Here is a 22,339-nt window from a genome sequence, read left to right as displayed (position 1 = left end):
TCATCTTGAAGGACAAGTTTCTTAAAACAGGACTTTTAAATTTCCAGTCTCAAAATGGCAGTGTTTAACAATATGGCAGATCTTACATATAGGTATGTATAGGTATCTTTTCCCCAGAAATCATCAAGTTTATCTTTCTCATACTTTTATTTAGATTTTCCATTTTGAGGCTTGAACTCAATAGCTCAAAGTGCTCCCATTTGGCCTTTTTGCTCACAGCTCCTACTCTGTCATTTGAACCACACAGCTAGCCCACATTTTTGCTGGTTTATTGGAAATAAGAGTCTTGAAAACTTTTCTATTTGGACTGGCTTCAAACCCAGTCTTCCAGATATCAACCACTTCAGCTGCTAGGACTATAGATATGAGCCACTGGTGCCCAGCAGTCAAACTTAACTCAAATAATCCTATTAGCTATCTCTCCCATTACGTAAATCATTTATTTTTGGTGATAATAAGGTTTGAACTTTGTTTTATACTTGCAAGGGAAATGCTCTACCAGTACTCTACCACTGTCTCTCTCCTTTCTAGTTGCTCTGTCAAACTTGGTATTCTCTCCATATCCAAAATCATGAAAAAATAAACAGGGGACACATGTCAGATAATATTCTTTCATTCAGATGTTAGATTTTATGGGAGATACTGAGTGTATATATCAGGATGTCTAAGGCACCAAGAACATACAACGAAAATTAAATTGTTGGCCAACTGCTCCTAAATGTCAGCATGGTCATTTTCCTATGATCTTTCCATAACAGAAATTCTAATATGGCATAAAATAAACTAGAATAATAACAGACAGTATTTATTGAGTATTCAGCATGTGTTAGGTATTGGACTGGTTACACTACATGTATTATTTCATTAATAATATGAAATAAAGCTGGGCCCTGGTGACTCATGCCTGTAATGCTAGCTACTCAGGAAGCTGAGATCTGAGAACCCTAGTTGGAACCCAGCCCAGGCAGGAAAGTCCATATGAGACTCTTATCTCCAATTAACCAACAGAAAACTGGAAGTGGCACTTTGGCTCAAAGTAGGAGAGTACTAGCCTTGAGCAAAAGAGCTCAGGGACAATGCCCAGCCCCTGAATTCAAGCCTCATGACTGACAAAAAACAAAACAAAACAAAAAAACCTAAAAATAAAAACAAAGTTGCTGGGAATGTGGCTCAGTGGTAGAGTTTTGCCTAGTATGCATGAGGCCCTGGGTTCAATTCCTCAGCACCACATAAGCAGAAAAAGTCAGAAGTGGTGCTGTGGTTCAAGTGGTAGAGTGCTAGCTTTGAGCAAAAGGAAGCCAGGGACCATGCTTAGGCACTGAGTCCAAGCCCCACGACTGGCAAAAATAAATACATACATACATACATATATACTAAGAATATGCAAGTATAATTTCTCTAAACAAACTGTGTGTGTGCACACGTGTATGTGTGTGTGAGTGCACATGCATGCTGTGGGAACCAAGCAAAAGTGTAAAGAAGCCCCGTTTTTGAGTCTCTAAAAATGACAGGCCTTAGGGGCTGGGAATATGGTCTAGTGGCAAGAGTGCTTGCCTCCTACACATGAAGCTCTCGGTTCGATTCCCCAGCACCACATATATGGAAAACGGCCAGAAGGGGCGCTGTGGCTCAGGTGGCAGAGTGCTAGCCTTGAGCAAGAAGAGGCCAGGGACAGTGCTCAGGCCCTGAGTCCAAGGCCCAGGACTGGCCAAAAAAAAAAAAAAAAAAAAAAGACAGGCCTTAGTGGCAAGAGTGCTTGCCTCGTATACATGAAGCCCTGGGTTCGATTCCCCAGCACCACATACATAGAAAATGGCCAGAAGTGGCACTGTGGCTCAAGTGGCAGAGTACTAGCCTTGAGCAAAAAGAAGTCAGGGACAGTGCTCAGGCCCTGAGTCCAAACCCAGGACTGGCAAAAAAAGAAAAGAAAAGAAAAAGACAGGCCTATGCAGAGTAGTGGGCCTGGGGAAGGGCAAACATAGGCTGGGTAGCAGGAACATGTTCTGGTAAATGTCACCAAAGCCCTTATCAAAAACTGAACAATGGGAGAATGTGGAACATGCTTTATCTACCAACCTGCTAACTCCCTTCTGTAACTATGTGCTTGCTTGAAAGGAAAACTGCAAAATTTCTGGAGAGTAATATACTGACCTAGGAAGCATGGTGAAAATGCTAAAAGTTGAGTTAATATTCTGTCAGGATAATTGCAAGATTCCACTCCTGTAAATGGCTTGCTTAACCCGTTTTTAACTTGCTTTGACCATCTGTGTGTGGTACATGTGATTTTTGTGCTTAAATACCCTGAGCTATAGAGACTCAGGGCTGTAGTCTAGTTCCCAACTCTTAAGACTCAGCCCCCTATACGGTAGAATAAAATTATTTTTCCCTGCTTCATGGTCTAGCTTATTTTGCTGTCGGGATACAACATATGCCACTCCTGGAGCTTGAACTCAGGGCCTGACCTTTTATGATCAAAGCTAGCATTCTACCACTTGAGCCACAGCTCCACCTCTGGCCTTTTTGGTGGTTAATTGGAGAAAAAAAATCTCACAACTTTCCTGTGTGGCTTTGAACTGCAATCCTCAGATCTCAGCCTCCTAAGTGGGTAGGATTATAGGCGTGGGCCACCCGTGCCTGGCTCCAAACAGATTTTTTTTTTTGGGGGGGGGGGGCCAGTCCTGGGCCTTGGACTCAGGGCCTGAGCACTGTCCCTGGCTTCTTTTTGCTCAAGGCTAGCACTCTGCCACTTGAGCCACAGCGCCACTTCTGGCCATTTTCTGTATATGTGGTGCTGGGGAATTCAACCCAGGGCCTCCTGTATACGAGGCAAGCACTCTTGCCACTAAGCCATATCCACAGCCCCTGCAAACAGATTTTTAAAAGTCATTTTAGCTCTATGCCCTCTGAGCATTTGCTGAGCAAAGGAATTTTCCAATGAAGGCCTATTATTTGGTCAGCTATAAGTGAAGAACTCCCCAGCTGAAATTATGTGACCTGCAAAAATGACAATCTGTCCTGGCAGCTGTTACAGAATTCCCAGACACTCTACAGCCTAGAATTAGAGTTGCTTCTAATTTTAAGCATTTAATTTAGAACACATGCTTCCTTGGGCAACTAAACATCAGACTTTCAACCCACCTTTTCTCCCTCCTGATGGGAAATGCAGACCTCAGGACCTGGAGGCACATTCTCCTTTTGCTCCAATTTATGAGTTTTGATTTCACCAGCACTGGCTTTTAACTCATTCTACAAAATAAAAATAACCTGTAATTTAAAAAAATTCTTACCATTCCATTCTCTTCATAGCACATCTTTCAAATAAACTTGGAATGTTAAAAAACATTCTTCTCAGAGGACCTAGGTCAAATCAACCCCCTAACAACTCACAAGCAAAACCCATCGACCAGTGAAATGACAAAAGCAGCTGTGTGGACACATACCTCAGAGTTAAATATTTGTACGCTAGTCTCAAACTGGACACTCATTAGAATACAGACACATGAACGTGGACACACACACAAACCATCCCCTGCACACGTTCTTGTGATTCACTCTTGTAGCAGCAGAGCTTGTGGAAATGCAAAGCTTGTGAGTTTATCAGAAAAGACCATTCTGGAGCAGAGAAAAGGAGATGCCAAGTGCCAATAATTAAGAAAATATACTGACCATATACATAAAGGACCATCCTGGAAAGAGAGACAGGGATGATGGGTACATATAAAGAAATCATACTTAATGATACCATAAAACAGCCTTTTTGTGTAGGACTTTCAAAAACACTTTCTGAACATAAAATTCATATATTGTACTAAAGACATACCATGGTCTACTTTACATTATAGAGCTTCAACATCTGAAAAAAACATGTATTAATGCTGTCATAAAGAATAATGTAATCATAATTTTTCTTTCTTGCAAAGGATACTTGGAGGCAAAAGGTTAAAATTAACTTTCTACTAGATCTAAAATCAACAGGGAGGAAGACTAAATATTGATACTCCTTATGTTTAGTCAGCTAGTAATTTAGTAATCGAGTACCTTTCTGCCCTGGGTAATGGCCACTGTACTAATTAAGAGAAAGTGAATGTGACTAATTACTCAGGTCTGCCATTGCAGGCTAGGACTCACTGCTCTGGAGGTGCATCTCTAAGGAGTAGCTTGTAGCCAGAACTGCAGAACACACCATGACATCCCATCAACTGATTCATAATCCATCTCAAAGGCTCTCCTCCTCCAGAGCCACTCCTCCAGAGTATGTTCCTAGTAACAACTGTATTCTGTTAGGGGCCTGAGAAATTCTTTGGGGATGAGATAAAATAGACATTTTACAAATTCCTCAAGACTTCTCAACTCCTAAAATCTTCAGAGCAATAAACTCTATTAAGAGTTAAGGAGGGGCTGGGGATATGGCCTAGTGGCAAGAGTGCTTGCCTTGTATACATGAGGCCCTGGGTTCGATTCCCCAGCACCACATATACAGAAAATGGCCAGAGGTGGCGCTGTGGCTCAAGTGGCAGAGTGCTAGCCTTGAGCAAAAAAAGAAGCCAGGGACAGTGCTCAGGCCCTGAGTCCAAGCCCCAGGACTGGCCAAAAAAAAAAAAAAAAAAAAAAAAAAAAAAAAAAAAAAAAAGAGTTAAGGAAAGGGCTGGGGCTATAGCCTAGTGGCAAGAGTGCCTGCCTCGGATACACGAGGCCCTAGGTTCGATTCCCCAGCACCACATATACAGAAAACGGCCAGAAGCGGCGCTGTGGCTCAAGTGGCAGAGTGCTAGCCTTGAGCGGGAAGAAGCCAGGGACAGTGCTCAGGCCCTGAGTCCAAGGCCCAGGACTGGCCAAAAAAAAAAAAAAAAAAAAAAAAAAAAAAAAGAGTTAAGGAAAAAAGAAAAGAAAAAAAGGGGTGGTGGAGCAAGAGGGTCACTGAACAGGTTTTCCCACATAGTGAGTCACCTGGATGGAATGTTTGCCACAGAGCAGGAGAAGCAGCTACATAGCCACCTCCTTTAACAGCAGGGAAGTAATCACCAATTTGCCCTATTTCCTGACCTGCCCTCTAAGGGACACCTAATTTTGTTCATTTTTTTTCATACTCACTGTGAATAACAAGCCTGGGATAGTCTCCTTTACTATTAACTTACACATGTCATTTCTTATTTAAACTACTGTGAAAAATCAAAGCGAAAGAAAATATTCTTTGTCTAGAGGATTAGACCACTAACACTATTAAAAATGCAGATTTAATCATGTAGGGAAAAGATATCTTCACTTCCTTAATGCAGATTATGATTTCTAATATGCATAGATTCAAACTGCCTAGGAATAAATGAAACTCACTATTCTTCTTCCAACTATTAAAATGAAGACATCAGTAGGTGTTGTAATTGAAATAATAAAAGGAACAAATATGTAGACTGGGCTGGGGATATGGCCTAGTGGCAAGAGTGCCTGCCTCATATACATGAGGCCCTGGGTTCGATTCCCCAGCACCACATATACAGAAAACGGCCAGAAGTGGCGCTGTGGCTCAAGTGGCAGAGTGCTAGCCTTGAGCAAAAAGAAGCCAGGGACAGTGCTCAGGCCCTGAGTCCAAGCCCCAGGACTGGCAAAAAAAAAAAAAAAAAAAAAATGTAGAAAAAATGTAGTGCTTTAGTAGTTAATCCAGATTTAAGAAGGTTTCGGGTGAATAAGGTAAGAAAGACCTTTTTTGTTGTTTTTTGTTTGTTCTTGTTTTTGTTTTATTTCTGGCATCAGATCTTTCTGCCTGCCTTTCAGCTTGCTTCAGAAAACTAAATCACAATAGTAAAACATACATAACCTTGGAACAGAAGGAAATGCTGTGGACCAGAGAACTCCAAGAATTGTTAAAAAAAAAAAAAAGTACTACCCCAGAAAAAGTACTCTTAATACTTTTGAACTCTTTAGAACAACTATAAGGCTTGTAAATACATAGAACAAATACTTAAAACAAAAAAAAAAGGAAGAAAGAAATTGACTCAATACTATTTCTTTTCACTTTCAAAATATAAAGAACAAAATAAAGGCAAACATTGCAAGTTTAAAAAAAGATGTAATGGGACTGGAGATATGGCCTAGTGGCAAGAGTGCTTGCCTTGTGTACATGAAGCCCTGGGTTCGATTCCCCAGCACCACATATACTGAAAATGGCCAGAAGTGGCGCTGTGGCTCAAGTGGCAGAGTGCTAGCCTTGAGCAAAAAGGAAGCCAGGGACAGTGCTCAGGCCCTGAGTCCAAGGCCCAGGACTGGCCAAAAAAAAAAAGATGCAGTGCTTAAAAAACTTTTAAAGGAAAACAAGGAATAAAAGAATACGGTGTTTACACACACACACACACACACTGTGTGTGTGTATATATATATGTGTATATATATATATATATATATATATGATTTTTGTATACATGTGGTTCTGAGGATTGAACCCAGGGTTTTGTTCTTGCTAGAAAGAGCTCTATACTTGAACCAAGCCAAAACTCTGAATGTATCATATTTAAAAAGTGACTATAATTTTTTTTTCTTTTTTTTGCCAGTCCTAAGGCTTACACTCAGGGCCTAAGCACTGCCCCTGGCTTCTTTTTGCTCAAGAATAGCACTCTACCGCTTGAGGTACAGCACCACTTCAGGCTTTTTCTATATATGTGGTGCTGAGGAATCGAACCCAGGGCTTCATGCATGGTAGGCGAGCACTCTACCACTAAGCCACATTCCCAGCCCCAGTGACTATAATTTAAAAGATAACTACACTTAGAAACTTTGTTGAAAATGAACTATATAACTCGTGGGTGGGGATGGGAGGGAAAACCTGGGAGAGAGCAAGAGACACTGTCCAAAAGAAATGTACTCATTAGCTGACTTACATAACTGTAACTCCTCTGTACATACCGCCTTTATAGTAACAATAAAGAAATTGGGGGGGGGGGCATTCATGAGGCTTGAACTCAGGGCCTGGGTGCTGTCCCCAAGCACTTTTGCTCAAGGCTAACAGTCTACCACTTTGAGCCACAGCTCCACTTGCAATTTTTTGAGTGGTTAATTGGAGATAAGAGTCTCATGGGGGGCTGGGAATATGGCCTAGTAGCAAGAGTGCTGGCCTCCTATACATGCGGCCCTGGGTTCAATTCCCCAGCACCACATATACAGAAAATGGCCAGAAGTGGCGCTGTGGCTCAAGTGGCAGAGTGCTAGCCTTAAGCAAAAAAAGAAGCCAGGGACAGTGCTCAGGCCCTGAGTCCAAGCCCCAGAACTGGCCAAAAAAAAAAGTTTCACAGAGCCAGTCACCGAGACAGCGTCTAGGCTCAGAGTTCAAGCCCCATGGCTGACAAAAAAAAAAAAAAAAGTGTCACAGTAGCCGGGTGCCAGTGGCTTATGCCTGTAATCCTAGCTACCAGGAGGCTGAGATCTGAGCATCATGGTTCAAAGTCAGCTGTACAGAAAAGTCCCCGCGAGACTCATATCTCCAGGTAGCCACTCAAAAACCAGAAATGGAGCTGTGGCTCAAAGTAATAGAACACTAGCCTTGAGCAAAAGAGCTAAGGGATAGTGCCTAGGCTATGATTTCAAGCCCCAGGACCTGTGTGCACGCACACACACACACACACACACACACACACACACACAACCACTAAGTGTTTTGCTCTTATCTTTTATTATACTTGCTTTCAGGTATCATTTCTATTTTATTTAACTGGAAGTAGAGATTTGAATGATAGAATTTGCTCAAGGGCTGTTATTATACATTTAATAATCCCTCTGTACTATGCTTGGTAATAGTCTGTAACCCTAATTGGCTCACTCTTTAGTTACACATCTAGTCCTATGAATTATAATTTGTAACTTTAATTAGGGTTCACTCAAGATATCAGAGAAAAAATATACAGATTTCCAAGAATCACAGAATACTGTATTCAAAAAATCTGTTCCAGGGGCTGGGAATGTGGCTCAGTGGTAGAGTACTTGCTTAGCATGCACAAACCTCTGGGTTCGATTCCTCAGTACCACATAAATAGTAAAAGCCCAAAATAGTGCTGTGGCTCAAGTGGTAGAGTGCTAGCCTTGAGCAAAAAGAAGCCAGGGGCAGTGCTCAGCCCCTGAATCCAAGGCCCAGGACTGGCAAAAAAAAAAAAAAAAAAAAAAAAAAAGGAGTCTCGTGGGAACGTTACTGCCCTGGCTGGCTTTGAACTGTGTTCCTCAGATCTCAGCCTCCAGAGTAGCTATGATTACAGGTGTGAGCCACTGGCTCCAGGCCAAAACCAAAAAACTTAAGTACTTCTAGAGTGACAGCTTACCAGTTAAGGGTAGGAAAATGTAAAATAGGGGCTGGTAATACGGCCTAGTGGCAAGAGTGCTTGCCTCATATACATGAAGCCCTGTGTTCCATTCCCAGCACCACATATATAGAAAGCAGCCAGAAATGGCGTTGTGACTCAAGTGGCAGAGTGCTAGTCTTGAGCAAAAAGAAGCCAGGGACAGTGCTCAGGCCCTGAGTCCAAGGCCCAGGACTGGCAAAAAAAAAAAAGAAAGAAACAAAATGTAAAATAGTCTCCCTGTCCCTTTCTTCCTTTTTTTTTTGGTTGTTAGTTGTGGGCTTGAAGTTAGGGTTTGGGTGTTATCCCAGAGTCTTTTCACACAAGGCTACCACTTTACCACTTTGAATCATAGCACCACTTCCAGTTTTCTGGTGGTTAATTGGAAATAAGAGTCTCATAGACATTCCTGCCAGGGCTGGCTTTGAACCATGGTTCTTAGATCTTAGCCCCTTGAGTAGGTAGCATTACAGGCATGAGACACTGGCGCTCCACCTCTTTATTTTTGTTCTTTCCGTTTGGAGGCTTGAACCCAGGGCTTGGACACTGTCCCTGAACTTTTATGCTTAAGGCTAGCACTCTACCACTTGAGCCATAGCTACACTTCCCACTTTTTAGTGTTTAATTGAAGATAAGAGAATCACAGACTTTTCTGCCTGAGCTGGCTTAGAACTTTGATCCTCAGATCTCAGCTTCCAGAGTAGCTAGGATTATAGGTACAAACCACCAGCACCCAGCTCCCTTTCTTTCTTTCTTGGCCTTCAACTCACAATCTTCCTACCTCAGTTTCTTGAGCACTGGGATTAAAGGCTGGGATTACAGGTGTGTGCCACCACCCCTGATTTCCCTTTATTCCAAATAGAATAATAGAATACAATACCAAGTCTGGGGCGAGGGAGGTGGCTCGGTGGTAGAATGCTTGCATATCATGTTCAAGGCCCTGAGTTCAATTCCTAACACTTTTTTTTGACAGGCCTTGGACTTGACAGGCCTGGGCACTGTCCCAGAGTTTCTTTTGCTCAAGGCTAGCACTCTACCACTTGAGCCACAGCACCACTTCCAGGACTTCAAGCATGATAAGCAAGAAATTGACCACTAAGCCACCTTCCTAACCCTCAATTCCTAACATTAAAAAAAGAAAGGAAGGAAGAAAGAAGGGCTGGGAATGTGGCCTAGTGGTAGAGTGCTTGTCTAACACGCATGAAGCCCTGGGTTCCATTCCTCCATACCACATACACAGAAAAAGCCCAGTAATGGCGCTGTCTCAAGTGGTAGAGTGCTAGCCTTGAGCACAAAACAAGCTCAGGGACAGTGCCCAGGCTGAGTTCAAGCCCCAGGACTGGAAAAAAAAAAAAGATGACAGTACTAGGAACTGAATCTAGGGCCTCAGACATGATAGGTAATTGCTGTACCACTGTGCTATATTCCCAGCCCTTGCACACCACGTGTGGAATAAGAATAGGCATATCCATAGAAACAAAAGAAACTACATGAGGGAGTAGTCATATAGGAATAGGATTTCTTTGGGGATGACAGAAATGTTCGGGAATTAGACAGTAGTGATAGCATATAATCTGTGAACATATAAATAAAAGATCTTATGTTATGTGAATTATATCTCAATAAAATAATTGCAAAATGCTTCACATTAATGTTGAATGTATCTGCTATTTCTAATATAAATTTTTCTTTTTCTTTTGTCAGTCATGGAGCTTAAACTGAGGGCCTGGGTACTGTTCCTGAGCTTTTTTTTTTTTTTTTTTTTTTTTTTGCTTAAAGCTAGTGTTCTACCTCTTTGAGCCACAGCCCCATTTCTGCTTTTTAGGTGGTTAAATGGAGATAAGAATCTCATGGGCTGGGAATATGGCCTAGTGGCAAGAGTGCCTGCCTCGTATACATGAGGCCCTGGGTTCAATTCCCTAGCACCACATATACAGAAAACGGCCAGAAGTGGTGCTGTGGCTCAAGTGGCAGAGTGCTAGCCTTGAGCAAAAAGAAGCCAGGGACAGTGCTCAGGCCCTGAGTCCAAGCCACAGGACTGGCAAAAAAAAAAAAAAAAAAAAAGAATCTCATGGCCTTTTCTTCCCAGGCTAGCTTCAAACCATGATCCTCAGATTTCAGCCTCCTAAGTAGCTAGGATTACAGGTGTGAGCCACCAGCACCTTCAATTTTCCCTTTTCTTTCAAAAGTCAAAATAAGTGTTATTCAGGAGGCAGAGATTGGGAGGATTAACAGTTTGAGGTCAGCTCTGGCAAAAGTTAGACTTCATCTTCCTAATACTTGGTGGTGGTGTAAACCTGTCATTTCAGCTGTGCAGGAGACATAAATAGGAGGATTGAGGTTCAGGCCTGCTTAGGCAAACACACAAGGTCCTATATGAAAAATAATTAAAGCAAAAAGGAATCGGGTGTGGCTCAAGTGGTAGAGGCCTTGTTCAAACCTGCATACTATCAAAACAACCCAGAAATCAAAATAAAGGCTGATGACATAGCCCAGGGATGCAGTGTTTCCCTTGCCTTTGTAAAGTCTTGGGTTCAGTCCTAAGCAGCACAAAAACAAAAATAAAGCCAGACATAGTAACCCATGCCTATAAACCTGTAATAGTCATGCATTCCAAAGGGTGTAGTCTGGACTACAGATACACAGCCTGGGATATAAGTATCTGTCTAAAAAACAAACAAACACATAAAACCAAAATATTTCTATGAAAACTAATAAAGTATAACCTCTTTAACAATGACAAAGAAAAAATTAAATGGAAGATCCAGGAAAAATCAGTGATAATGTCAAGCAAAAAAGAAGTGGGTGCTAGGTGAGGGTGGCTCACATCTGTAGTATCATACCTATAATACTAACTACTCAGGGAAACTTGAGATCTGCCAGCCTAGTCAGGCATGTTCCTTAAACTCTTTATCTGTAATTAATTGCCCAAAACACCAAAAGGAGAGCTCTGTGGTTCAAGTGGTAGAATGCTAGCTTTGAGCAAAAAAGCTCAAAGATAGAACCCAGAGGCTAAATTCAATCACCAGGACAGGCACCCCCCACCAAGAGAAAAAAAGGAAAATAAAAAAAGAAAGGAAAAGGATGGGAAGTGGATTATCTAGGAGAACATAGTCTAACAGCCATGACTCGAAGAAAGCAAGGATTATAAATAAAGTGAAGGTAGGATTTATATGAAGAGAGACTGGCTAGGTGTCCCAGGAAAGAGTTAGGGTTCAGGAATAAGGGTCCAAGAGACATAACCTAGTTCTAGTGCCTAATGACCACTGGCTCCAGGAATGAATGAAGAAATGACACAGAACACATACTGTATAGTTGGTTGAACTTTGTTTGGACACAGCAGCTTGATACTTGGCCATCCGATCCTTTATGGAGGTTTCTGAAAGGCGTGGGAGTTCTAGATTTCGCTTAATCTCATTTTTCTCTGAGTAGAAGGCAGAGGATGACAAGTGACCTGGAAGTATACAAATAACATGTTTTGCTACAAGGTAAAATGAGATTCCAATGGTTTTGAGATTCTAAATTCTGGGCTATTGTAATCTAATGGAAATTGAAAGTATAAGAAAGGAAACTGAAAACAGAATCTTTTGTGGTATCTGTGTGTGTGTGTGTGTGTGTGTGTGTGTGTGTGTGTGTGTGTGTGTGTGACTACTAGGGCTTGAACTCAGGGTCTAATACTCTTGCTTACCTTTTTCACTTACAACTGCACTCTACAACGTGCGCCACACTTCTACTCTGGCTTTTTGCTGGTTAACTGAACATAACATTTCAGATTTTTTCTGCTTGGTTGGCTTCAAACATTAATCCTCAAGTCTCATCTTCCTAAATATTAGGGATTATAGGCATGTAGGCATGATCCACCAGCACCTGGCTTTTTTTTTTTTTTTTTGGTGCCAATCCTTAAGCTTGAACTCAGGGCTTGAGCACTGTCCCTGAGCTTCTTTGCTCAAGGCCAGCCCTCTACCACGTGAGCCATAACTCCACTTCTAACTTTTTGGTGGTTGATTGGAGATAAGAGTCTGATAGACTTTCCTGAATATTTGCTCCTAAATATTTAGGATTATAGGCACAAGCTACCAGTGCCTGGCTATAGTTGAGCCACAGTGCCACTTCTGGCCATTTTCTGTATATGTGGTGCTGAGTAATCGAACCCAGGGCTTCATGCATGCTCGACAAGCACTCTATGACTAGGCCATATTCCCGGCCCTAAATACTCTCTCTCTCTCTCTCTCTCTCTCTCTCTCTCTCTCTCTCTCTCTCTCTTTCTCTTGCCAGTCTTGGAGCTTGGGACTCAGGGCCTGAGCACTGTCCCTGGCTTATTTTTGCTCAAGGCTAGCACCCTACCACTTCTGGCTTTTTCTGTTTATGTGGTGCTAAGGAATTGAACTCAAGGCTTTATGCATGCTAGGCAAGCACTCTACTGCTAAGCCACATTCCCAGCCCCTGTAATTGATTTTTATACAGTAATATTCACTTATTTTCCTAACACTAAAAGGAGAACCTTATTGAATACTGTATGCCTTTAAATTTTGGTTGATTTAACATGAAGAAAAAAAATGAGATATTTGTAAATTTTTTGGCTACTGAAGCCTAGTGATCTTCTTGTGTTTATTAATTTTTATTTATTTATTTATTTTGCCAGTCCTGGGGCTTGATGAGCTCAGGGCCTGGGCACTGTCACTGAACTTCTTTTTGCTCAAGGCTAGCACTCTACCACTTGAGCCACAGGGTCACTTCTGGCTTTTTCTGTATATGTGGTATTGAGGAATCGAACCCAGGGCAAGCACTCTACCACTAAGCCACAATCCTAGCCCTTCTTTTGTGATATATTTTGTATGCTCCTTTCCCAAAACATAATTCCATTTTCAAGGTGTTCTGTTATCATTAGTAATACAAGTTAACCAACTCCCCCCCCCCCCCCCACACACACACACTCTTCTTTCTTTAGTTCTTTTTTTGGTAGTTCTAGGTATCAAACTCAGGGCCTTGCATATAACTGGGTCTACCTCTAAGACATATCCCCAGCCCTAATATAACCAATCTTGGTAAGGACATGGCCCATCTGTTGAAGCCCTCAAGTCTAAGATGACTGTGGAACCAAAAGTGCTATAACTACTCAAAGGTATCTTTTGGTTAGTACAAGTTACTATTGAAAGGATGGATTAAAAGTACAATAAAAGCTATTTATAGAGAATAATGAAATTTGGAGATGGCTAGTAACTCCCAGGAAGACTTTCTTTGCATTTATGTTATTCTTCCTTTAAAATAATTGGCTTTGAGTCTAAAAGGCACTGCTACTAATGAGTGCTCCCTAGAGGACGTCACACATACATACTCTCTGCTTACCTGGGCCTATTTCCAAGTCATCCAGTGAATAGCTTTCAGAGATCTTCCTTCCACCTGCCTTTCGGCTTTGGGCCCAAGGAATCTGTTTAGAAAACAAATAACTTGGCAATAGAAGATAGGAAATATTGATATGATGTTTAAATGTCTTCTATTAATAAAATCTTGGAGATTAGGTTTTAGATTTTCACATTCCACAGAACTTTTTTCTTTACAATGCTAGTAATTGAACTCAGAGCCTTGCATATGCTATACAAGCACTTTACCACTAAGCCACACAACTCCCAGCCCCATTCCAACTTTGTTTTGATACAGAGCAGTAATCCATATATATATATATATATATATATATATATATATATATATATATATATATATATGGCTGGCTTTAACCTCTTGATCCTTCTGCCTCAGCTTCCCAAGTGAAGTGATTGCAGTTGTGTACTTCCATACCCGATATACTCTCCTGAATTAAAAAAAATATAGATTTCTAGTATTTTTGGCTTATTTGACATAAGGGGAAAAATGAGATAATATCCTTTAAGTTTGTACTTATTTAATTAATTTGTTTATTTTTGTTCTGGTTGTGGGGCTTGACTGAAACTCAGGCCCTGGGTTCTGTCCCTGAGCTTTGTTAGCTATAGTTTCACTTCTGGTTGTTTTTTTTTTTGGCCAGTCCTGGGGCTTGGATTGAGGGCCTGAGCACTGTCCCTGGCTTCTTTTTGCTCAAAGCTAGCACTCTGCCACTTGAGCCATAGTGCCACTTCTGGCCATTTTCTATATATGTGGTGCTGGGGAATTGAACCCAGGGCTTCATGTATATGAGGCAAGTGCTCTTGCCACTAGGCCATATCCCCAGCCCCACTTCTGGGTTTTTTGATAGTTAATGGGAGATATGAGTCTCATTTTCCTGCCTGGGCTGGCTTTGAACCTTGATCCTCAGATCTCAGCCTCTTGAGTAGCTAGGATTACAGATATGAGCATTTGTGCCTGTCTTGAATTTCTTTTTTTTTTTTTTTACCAGCTCTCTTGTGATCTTCTAATGCTTATTAATTTAGCTAATGTACTCATAACATATTCACAAGTACCTTGAAACAAACAAGTAACTCTATACAGGTAATGCTCTTTTTTCCTGGCCATTGCCTCACCAGCAAGCATTGCATTTCAATTGTCACTACAGGGAATCTTCATATCACAGATGACAATGACATGTCCTCCAAATTGCCAAGACCCTTCTCCATCTCATTTCACCCCTACTGCTACTGCTTTGACTCTTGTTCTCCATCATCTTTTCCCTGGACTATTATAGAACTCCCTGTTTAAAATTCTTTCAAAATTCCCACTCGCTCCTTGAATTCAACTGAATGTTACAGAAAACCTGTTCTAGATGCACACTCCCCTCTAGGTGTCCTCTTCCTCATCCCCACATTACAAAAAAAGAAAACTACTCTGAGGACCATGATATTGTCGAAGAGGTTTCCTCTGCCCAGATTACATATGTGCCCTTCCTGCTGTCTAGCAATGCCTGCTCCTTGAAGACTCAGTGTAATCAACACGAAGTCTGCCTATTTCTCCTATACAAATGTCCTTCTGTGTTCTCAAGGCTACTTTCAGGATTTTTATAGAAGAATATTATACAGAGAATGTATATGGGTGTATGGCATGTGTGTGTATGAGTGTGTGTGATGCTGGGGATCAAACTCAAGAGATTGCGCATGCTAGGCACTTTACTACTGAGCTAAATGTCCAGATCTTGACTGCTTTTGTACTGGAGACAAAGTCTCACCATGCAGTGACAGGCTTACATGTGTGGACCACCATATTCAGCTGGTACAGATTTTTTTTTTGTCAGTCTTGGGGCTTGAATTCAGGGCCTAGGCACTGTCTCTGAGCTTCTTTTTGCTCAAGGCTAGCACTCTACCACTTGAGCCACAGTACCATTTTGGTGCTTTTTTGGTGCTTTTTCTATTTATGTGGTACTGAGGTTTGTGCATGCTAAGCAAGTACTCTACCACTGAGCCACATTCCCAGCCCCTGGAACAGATTTTTTGAATACAGTATTCTGTGATTCTTGGAAATCTGTATATTTTTTCTCTGATATCTTGAGTGAACCCTAATTAAAGTTACAAATTATAATTCATAGGACTAGATGTGTAACTAAAGAGTGAGCCAATTAGGGTTACAGACTATTACCAAGCATAGTACAGAGGGATTATTAAATGTATAATAACAGCCCTTGAGCAAATTCTATCATTCAAATCTCTACTTCCAGTTAAATAAAGTAGAAATGATACCTGAAAGCAAGTATAATAAAAGATAAGAGCAAAACACTTAGTGGTTGTGTGTGTGTGTGTGTGTGTGTGTGTGTGTGTGTGTGTGTGTGTGCGTGCACACAGGTCCTGGGGCTTAAAATCATAGCCTAGGCACTATCCCTTAGCTCTTTTGCTCAAGGCTGGTGTTCTATTACTTTGAGCCACAGCTCCATTTCTGGTTTTTGAGTGGCTACCTGGAGATATGAGTCTCGCGGGGACTTTTCTGTACAGCTGACTTTGAACCATGATGCTCAGATCTCAGCCTCCTGGTAGCTAGGATTACAGGCATAAGCCACTGGCACCCGGCTACTGTGACACTTTTTTTTTTTTTTTTTTTTTTTTTGTCAGCCATGGGGCTTGAACTCTGAGCCTAGGCGCTCTTGGTGCCTGGTTCTGTGAATCTCTTTTTTTTTTTTTGCCAGTTCTGGGGCTTGGACTCAGGGCCTGAGCACTGTCCCTGGCTTTTTTTTTTTTTTTTCTTCCACTTGAGCCACAGCGCCATTTCTGGCCATTTTCTGTATATGTGCTGCTGGGGAATTGAACCCACGGCTTCACGTATACAAGGCAAGCATTCTTGCCACCAGGCCATATCCCCAGCCCCTCTGTGAAACTCTTGCCAGTAACAAAAAGGCTGGAAACAGAGCTGTGGCTCCAATGGTAGAGCACCAATTTTGAGCAAAAAAACAGGGATGTGGGGTGCCAGTGGCTCACGCCTGTAATCCTAGCTATTCAGGAAGCTGAGATCTGAGGATCTCAGTACAAAGCCAGCCCAAGCAAGAAAGCCTGTGAGACTCTTATCTCCAATTAACCACCAGAAATCCAGAAGTAATGCAGTGGCTCAGGTGGTAGAGGGCTAGCCATGAGCTGAAGAGCTCAGGGACAGCACCCAGGTCCACAGTTCAAGCCCCATGACCAACCAAAAAAAGGGACAACACTCAGGCTCTGAGTTCAAGCCCCGGGAGAGGGAGAGGGAATCTAATCCCTACTGTACAGTGAATTTTTTTTTTTTTTTTGCCAGTCCTGGGCCTTGGACTCAGGGCCTGAGCACTGTCCCTGGCTTCTTCCGGCTCAAGGCTAGCACTCTGCCACCTGAGCCACAGCGCCCCTTCTGGCCGTTTTCCATATATGTGGTGCTAGGGATCGAACCGAGAGCTTCATGTGCAGGAGGCAAGCACTCTTGCCACCAGGCCATATTCCCAGCCCGAATTATTTTCTTTCCAGATCTAAAAAAATATAAATGGGCTGGATGTAGTGGTATACAACTGTAATCCCATCACCTGGGAAGCAGAAGCAGAAGTTCAAGGTCAGCCTCAGTTACATAGGGAGACTGTGCCCCATCTTTCCCACATAAAAAGTAAAAACTGAATGAGCAAGGTCATCCGATTACAAGGAAAACAGGCAGGGAGAAGTGTCTCTGGGAGTCAGAATTATGCTGCCTAGTTTTCAGGAGAAGTACATCTCTAAGAAGAAGCAGTTTTCTTGAGATCACAGGTTAAGCACTGGGTATTACTTTCAATACCTTTCCACTCTCAGAGTAACATTATCTCATATGCAATTAAGATTAACTTTATGTTCCACAATTTGGAACTAGCAATCTGAGGTTCAGGAAGAAGGATGGGTTTCCTCTAAATATTTCTTAAGGGAGGAAAAACAAGGCCAAAACGAAAGAAGTATGCGTATGCGTGCCTATGTGCATGCACACACACTTGGGTGGCAGACATGTCTCAATTGAGCTCTTTTTACTGAGAAATTTGAGGAGCCCTTAATTATCATAATCTGTCAAAAAAAAAGACAGAAAAGATATTCTAAAACTTTCTGGAATTTCCTAGGGCTTGGCCTTACTCTACCCCACAAGTCTTCCTTCCTGTCAGCTGACTGCAACATGCATTAATGTGAAAGCCTCTTACATAGTTTCTGTGAATCCACAAACCAAACACACCAACATATACCCATTAATCTGTAGGTTTTCTATCCCTGCTATGCTTACTTTCTAGAAAAATTTTCTTTAAAGCTGATTCTCACTCATTCATTCTTTCAACTTTCCCAACTCTAATCTTCCTTCAGATTCTCATCTTTCCATAGTGAAGGAAGAAAGGAAGGAGGCAACTTTTAGGGATCTGCTGAACTGTGTATGCATAGAAATCATGGGGTACAGCCTTAGTTTTCATAAAGTATTAAGAGGTAAAAATGTCCTTTTGGGGCTGGGAATATGGACTAGTGGCAGGAGTGCTTGCCGCATAAACAAGAAGCCCTGGGTTCGATTCCCCAGCACCCCATATATAGAAAATGGCCAGAAGTGGCGCTGTGGCTCAAGTGGTAGAGTGCTGGCCTTGAGCAAAAAGAAGCCAGGAACAGTGCTCAGGCCCTGAGTCCAAGGCCCAGGACTGGCAAAAAAAAAAAAAAGAAAAAAAAAGTCCTTTCTTAGGGACTCTGTTAGGAAAAAAATAGCTTAGTTACATGACAATACACACAAAATGAGGACTTATCTAAAAGTGGTAGAATTTCTCTCTATTTTCCCCATTGTCCAACAAAAATTGTTTGTAAGGGCTGGGAATATGGCCTAGTGGTAGAGTACTTTCCTCATATACATGAAGCCCTGAGTTCAGTTCCTCAGCACCACATATATAGAAAAAAACCAGAAGTGGCATTGTGGCTCAAGTGGTAGAGTGCTACCCTTGAGCAAAAAGAAGCCAGTGACAGTGCTCAGGCCCTGAGTTCAGGCCCCAGGACAGGGGGGAAAAAGTTTGTTAGTCTTACAATTAGTAGAAAAGGAATTGGTAATACTTCATATGTATTAAGTCAATAGAAAATGATAAAATTAGCTTGGTGCCAGTGGCTCATGCCTGTAATCCTAGCTACTTACGAAGCTGAGATTTGAAGACTGTGACTCACCAGCCTGGAGAGGAAAGTCCCTGCCCAAGAGACTCCTATCTCCAGTTAACCACCAAAAAACCAGAAATGGAGCTGTGGCTCAAAGTGGTAGAGTGCTAACCTTGAGCATAAAAGCTCAGGGAAGCATCCAGGCCCTGAGTTCAAGCCCCACAACCTCCCCCCCCCCCTAAAAAATAGATAAAATTAATTGTTGCTAAAGCTTTCAGGAATATGTGCCCAGATTGTGCTATAAAAGTTTATTCTTTGAGAACAAGCTGAAAATAAGTAAGAAGAATTTTATCTGTGATACTATTATATGAGTAATATAGACCAAATAAAATTTTTAAAAAAGGAAAAGAAAAGATTTCTGCCAAGACATTAGAGTTTTTCTTTTTTGTTTGTTTTTTGTCAGTCCTGGGGCTTGAACTCAGGGCCTGAGCACTGTTCCTGGCTTCTTTTTCTCAAGGTTAGCACTCTACCACTTGAGCCACAGTGCCACTTTTGGCTTTTTCTATATATGTGGTGCTGAGGAATTGAACCCAGAGCTTTATGTATACGAGATGAGCACTTTACCACTAGGCCATATTCCCAGCCCTAGAGTTTTTCTATTAAGCTAGAAAAGAACCAAATTATTGGAGGGTGATTAAACAGTTTAGTGAAATATACTTCCATTAAAGAATAACTACACCAACTACCAACAAGGAAGATATGTAGGTCTATGTAACAAAGACATAGAGAGCCAACATGCCTATAATCCTAGCTACTTAGGGGGCTGAGGTCTGAGGAACTCAGTTGGAAGCCAGCCCAAGCATTAAAGTCCCAGTGTGACTTGTCTCTCCAATTAACCACTCAAAAACCAGAAGTGATGCTGTAGCTCAAGTGGTAGAGCACTAGCCTTGAGCACAAAGAGGCTCAGAGACAGCTCTCAGGTCCTGAGTTCAAACCCCACAACCAACAAAAAATAAAAACAAAACCAGGGCTGGGGATATGACAAGAGTGGCAAGAGTGCTTGCCTCGTATCCATGAAGCCCTGGGTTCAATTCCTTAGCACCACATATACAGAAAATGGCCAGAAGTGGTGCTGTGGCTTAAGTGGCAGAGTGCTAGCCTTGAGCAAAAAAGAAGGCAGGGACAGTGCTCAGGCCCTGAGTCCAAGGTCCAGGATTGGCAAAAACAAACAAACAAACAAAAAAGACAGTGACTACAACAACTTAAAAACTATGTAGATAGTTAATTGAAGATAAGAATCTCAGGGACTTTCCTGACTGGGCTGGCTTTGACTCATGATTCTCATATCTCAGCCTACTGAGTAGCTAGGATTATAGGTATGAGTTACCAATGCCTAGCTTACTTGGCTTTTCTTCTTCTGGATAGACCTGTCTCTCTCTCTCCCTCCCTCTCTTCTCTCTCAACTTCGCTCCCTCTCTGTGTATGTTATTGTTCAGACAGCTATTTCAAGTTTCCAAATCCACAAGCTTCTAATTCTATAATTTTAGTTTGAACTTCTTCACTCAGTTTCCCTGGTATCTTTCATTTATTTAAATATAAAATGTAAGACAATGGATAGCTTATGTCTGAGGATACAGCTGTTAACATGCTTTCAATTTCTTCCAGTTTTCTCACTTTTTTTTTTTTTTTGGCCAGTCCAGAGGCTTGAACTCAGGGCCTTGGCACTGTCCCTAAGCCTCTCTGTGCTCAAGGCTAGTGCTCTACCACTTAGCCACAGTGCCACTTCCAACTTTTACTGTTTATGTGGTACTGAGGAATTGAACCCAGGGCTTCATACATGCTAGGCAAGCACTCTTAACACTAAGCCACATCCCAACCCTCCCTTTGATTTTAAAGATAAGGAAGGCCACCATGGCCTGTTGTTTCTAAATAATAGTTACTGTAATATCCATGAAGATAGTGTTATGGGTTACTACAAAATTCAACCCTTGTCCTGGTATTGATTAGCTACTTCATTGGATATATCAGTTAACTTCTCTAGCCCCAACTATTTCTTTCTTAAAATGTGAGATTGCAATGTTCTCACTGAGAACAGTTAAGATGGAATAATCTCTCTCTCTCTCTCTTTCTCTCTCTCTCTCTCTCTCTCTGCCAGTCCTGGGGCTTGAACACAGGGCCTGGGTACTGTCCCTGAGCTGCTTTTGCTCAAGGCTAGCACTCTACCACTAAGCCACAGGGCCACTCAGGCTTTTTCTTTTTATGTATGTTTAAAAAGCTCATATAATGCCAAGTTCTGGTGTCTTACAACTATAACCTTAGGTACTTAGGAGGCTGAGATCTGAGGATCATAGTTAGAAGCCAGCCCAGACAGAAAAGCCCCTGAGACTCTTATCTCCAACTAAGCATTGAATATCTGGAAGTGGAGCTGTGGTTCAAGTGATGGAGTGCTAGCTTTAAGCAAAAACACACACACAAAAAGCCCAAATATAAGACAAGTGCCAGTGGCTCATGTCACCAGAGTGCATATAGTCTTGTATATCTTTGCTAAATAAATATAAGAATTATTGCTGGGCAATGATGACTCACACCTTTAATTCTAGCTACTTAGGAGGCTGGGATCTGAGAAGCAAGGTTTGAAGCCAAGTCAGGCACACAAATCTGAGAGACTAGAGCACCACCTATAAGTGGAAAAACCCTAAGCAAGAGCTTGAGGGCTTAAGCTCAAGCCCCAGTACCAGCACCACAATCATACTCCCCCTACAGCCTTCTACATATACACACACCAAAACAAAAACACACCCTATAATTCTAAGATCTACATGTTATCTTATTTTTTATGTTTTATTTGGAGTTAGAACTCAGGACTTCATGTTTACCAGGGCAGCACTCTACTACCTGATCCAAACCCCCATGCATTTTACCTTTTCTCAGATAGGGTCTCTTGCTTTTCCAGGGCTGGCCCAAGACCATAATCCTCCTACCTTTGAAGAGCTAGGGTTATAATCATGTGCCATCATGCCCAGTTCATGTCAATGATCTTGATGGGGATTTCTCCTTCTTTTTTTTTTGGCCAGTCCTGGGGCTTGGACTCAGGGCCTGAGCACTGTCCCTGGTTTCTTTTTGCTCAAGGCTAGCACTCTGCCACTTGAGCCACAGTACCACTTCTGGCCATTTTCTGTATATGTGGTGCTGGGGAATCGAACCCAGGGCCTCATGTCACTAGGCCATATCCCTAGCCCTCTCCTTCATTTTAACTTGTCAATGAGTTAGAAGGCTGGAGAAAATGCCTCTGTCATATAATCATCTGGATACACACTTACTTGGTCTAAAGAAGGAGTGAATCTAATAGCAGGAAGCAAAGGCTGGAGAAAATGCCTCTGTCATATAATCATCTGGATACACACTTACTTGGTCTAAAGAAGGAATGAATCTAATAGCAGGAAGCAAAGATGGTGATATTTAGGGAGCAGATGAAGTCTTTCGTGGCCACCCCACCCCCCTACTAACATGCCAACACTGCTTAGAGAATGTTCTAGTTCCTGACATTGC

General features: G+C 41.9%; 1 protein-coding gene across 4 annotated transcripts in view; it reads right to left on the bottom strand.

The window, feature by feature from the left end:
• Lima1 (LIM domain and actin binding 1) overlaps positions 1–22,339 on the bottom strand; it is a 119,619-nt gene that overhangs the window by 14,459 nt on the left and 82,821 nt on the right. For all 4 annotated transcript variants that reach the window (XM_048364653.1, XM_048364666.1, XM_048364658.1 and 1 more), the window contains exons 5-7: positions 13,662–13,743; positions 11,624–11,769; positions 3,139–3,246 (exon numbers count right to left, since the gene is read on the bottom strand). In XM_048364653.1, coding sequence (XP_048220610.1) covers positions 3,139–3,246; positions 11,624–11,769; positions 13,662–13,743 — 336 coding nt within the window. The remainder of the gene's footprint in view (positions 1–3,138; positions 3,247–11,623; positions 11,770–13,661; positions 13,744–22,339) is intronic.

The sequence above is a fragment of the Perognathus longimembris genome, chromosome 1 (genome assembly GCF_023159225.1).
Source record: "Perognathus longimembris pacificus isolate PPM17 chromosome 1, ASM2315922v1, whole genome shotgun sequence".
NCBI lineage: Eukaryota > Metazoa > Chordata > Mammalia > Rodentia > Heteromyidae > Perognathus > Perognathus longimembris.
The sequence above is the reverse complement of the archived record's forward strand: the minus strand, read 5'-3'. Positions and strand labels throughout refer to the sequence as shown.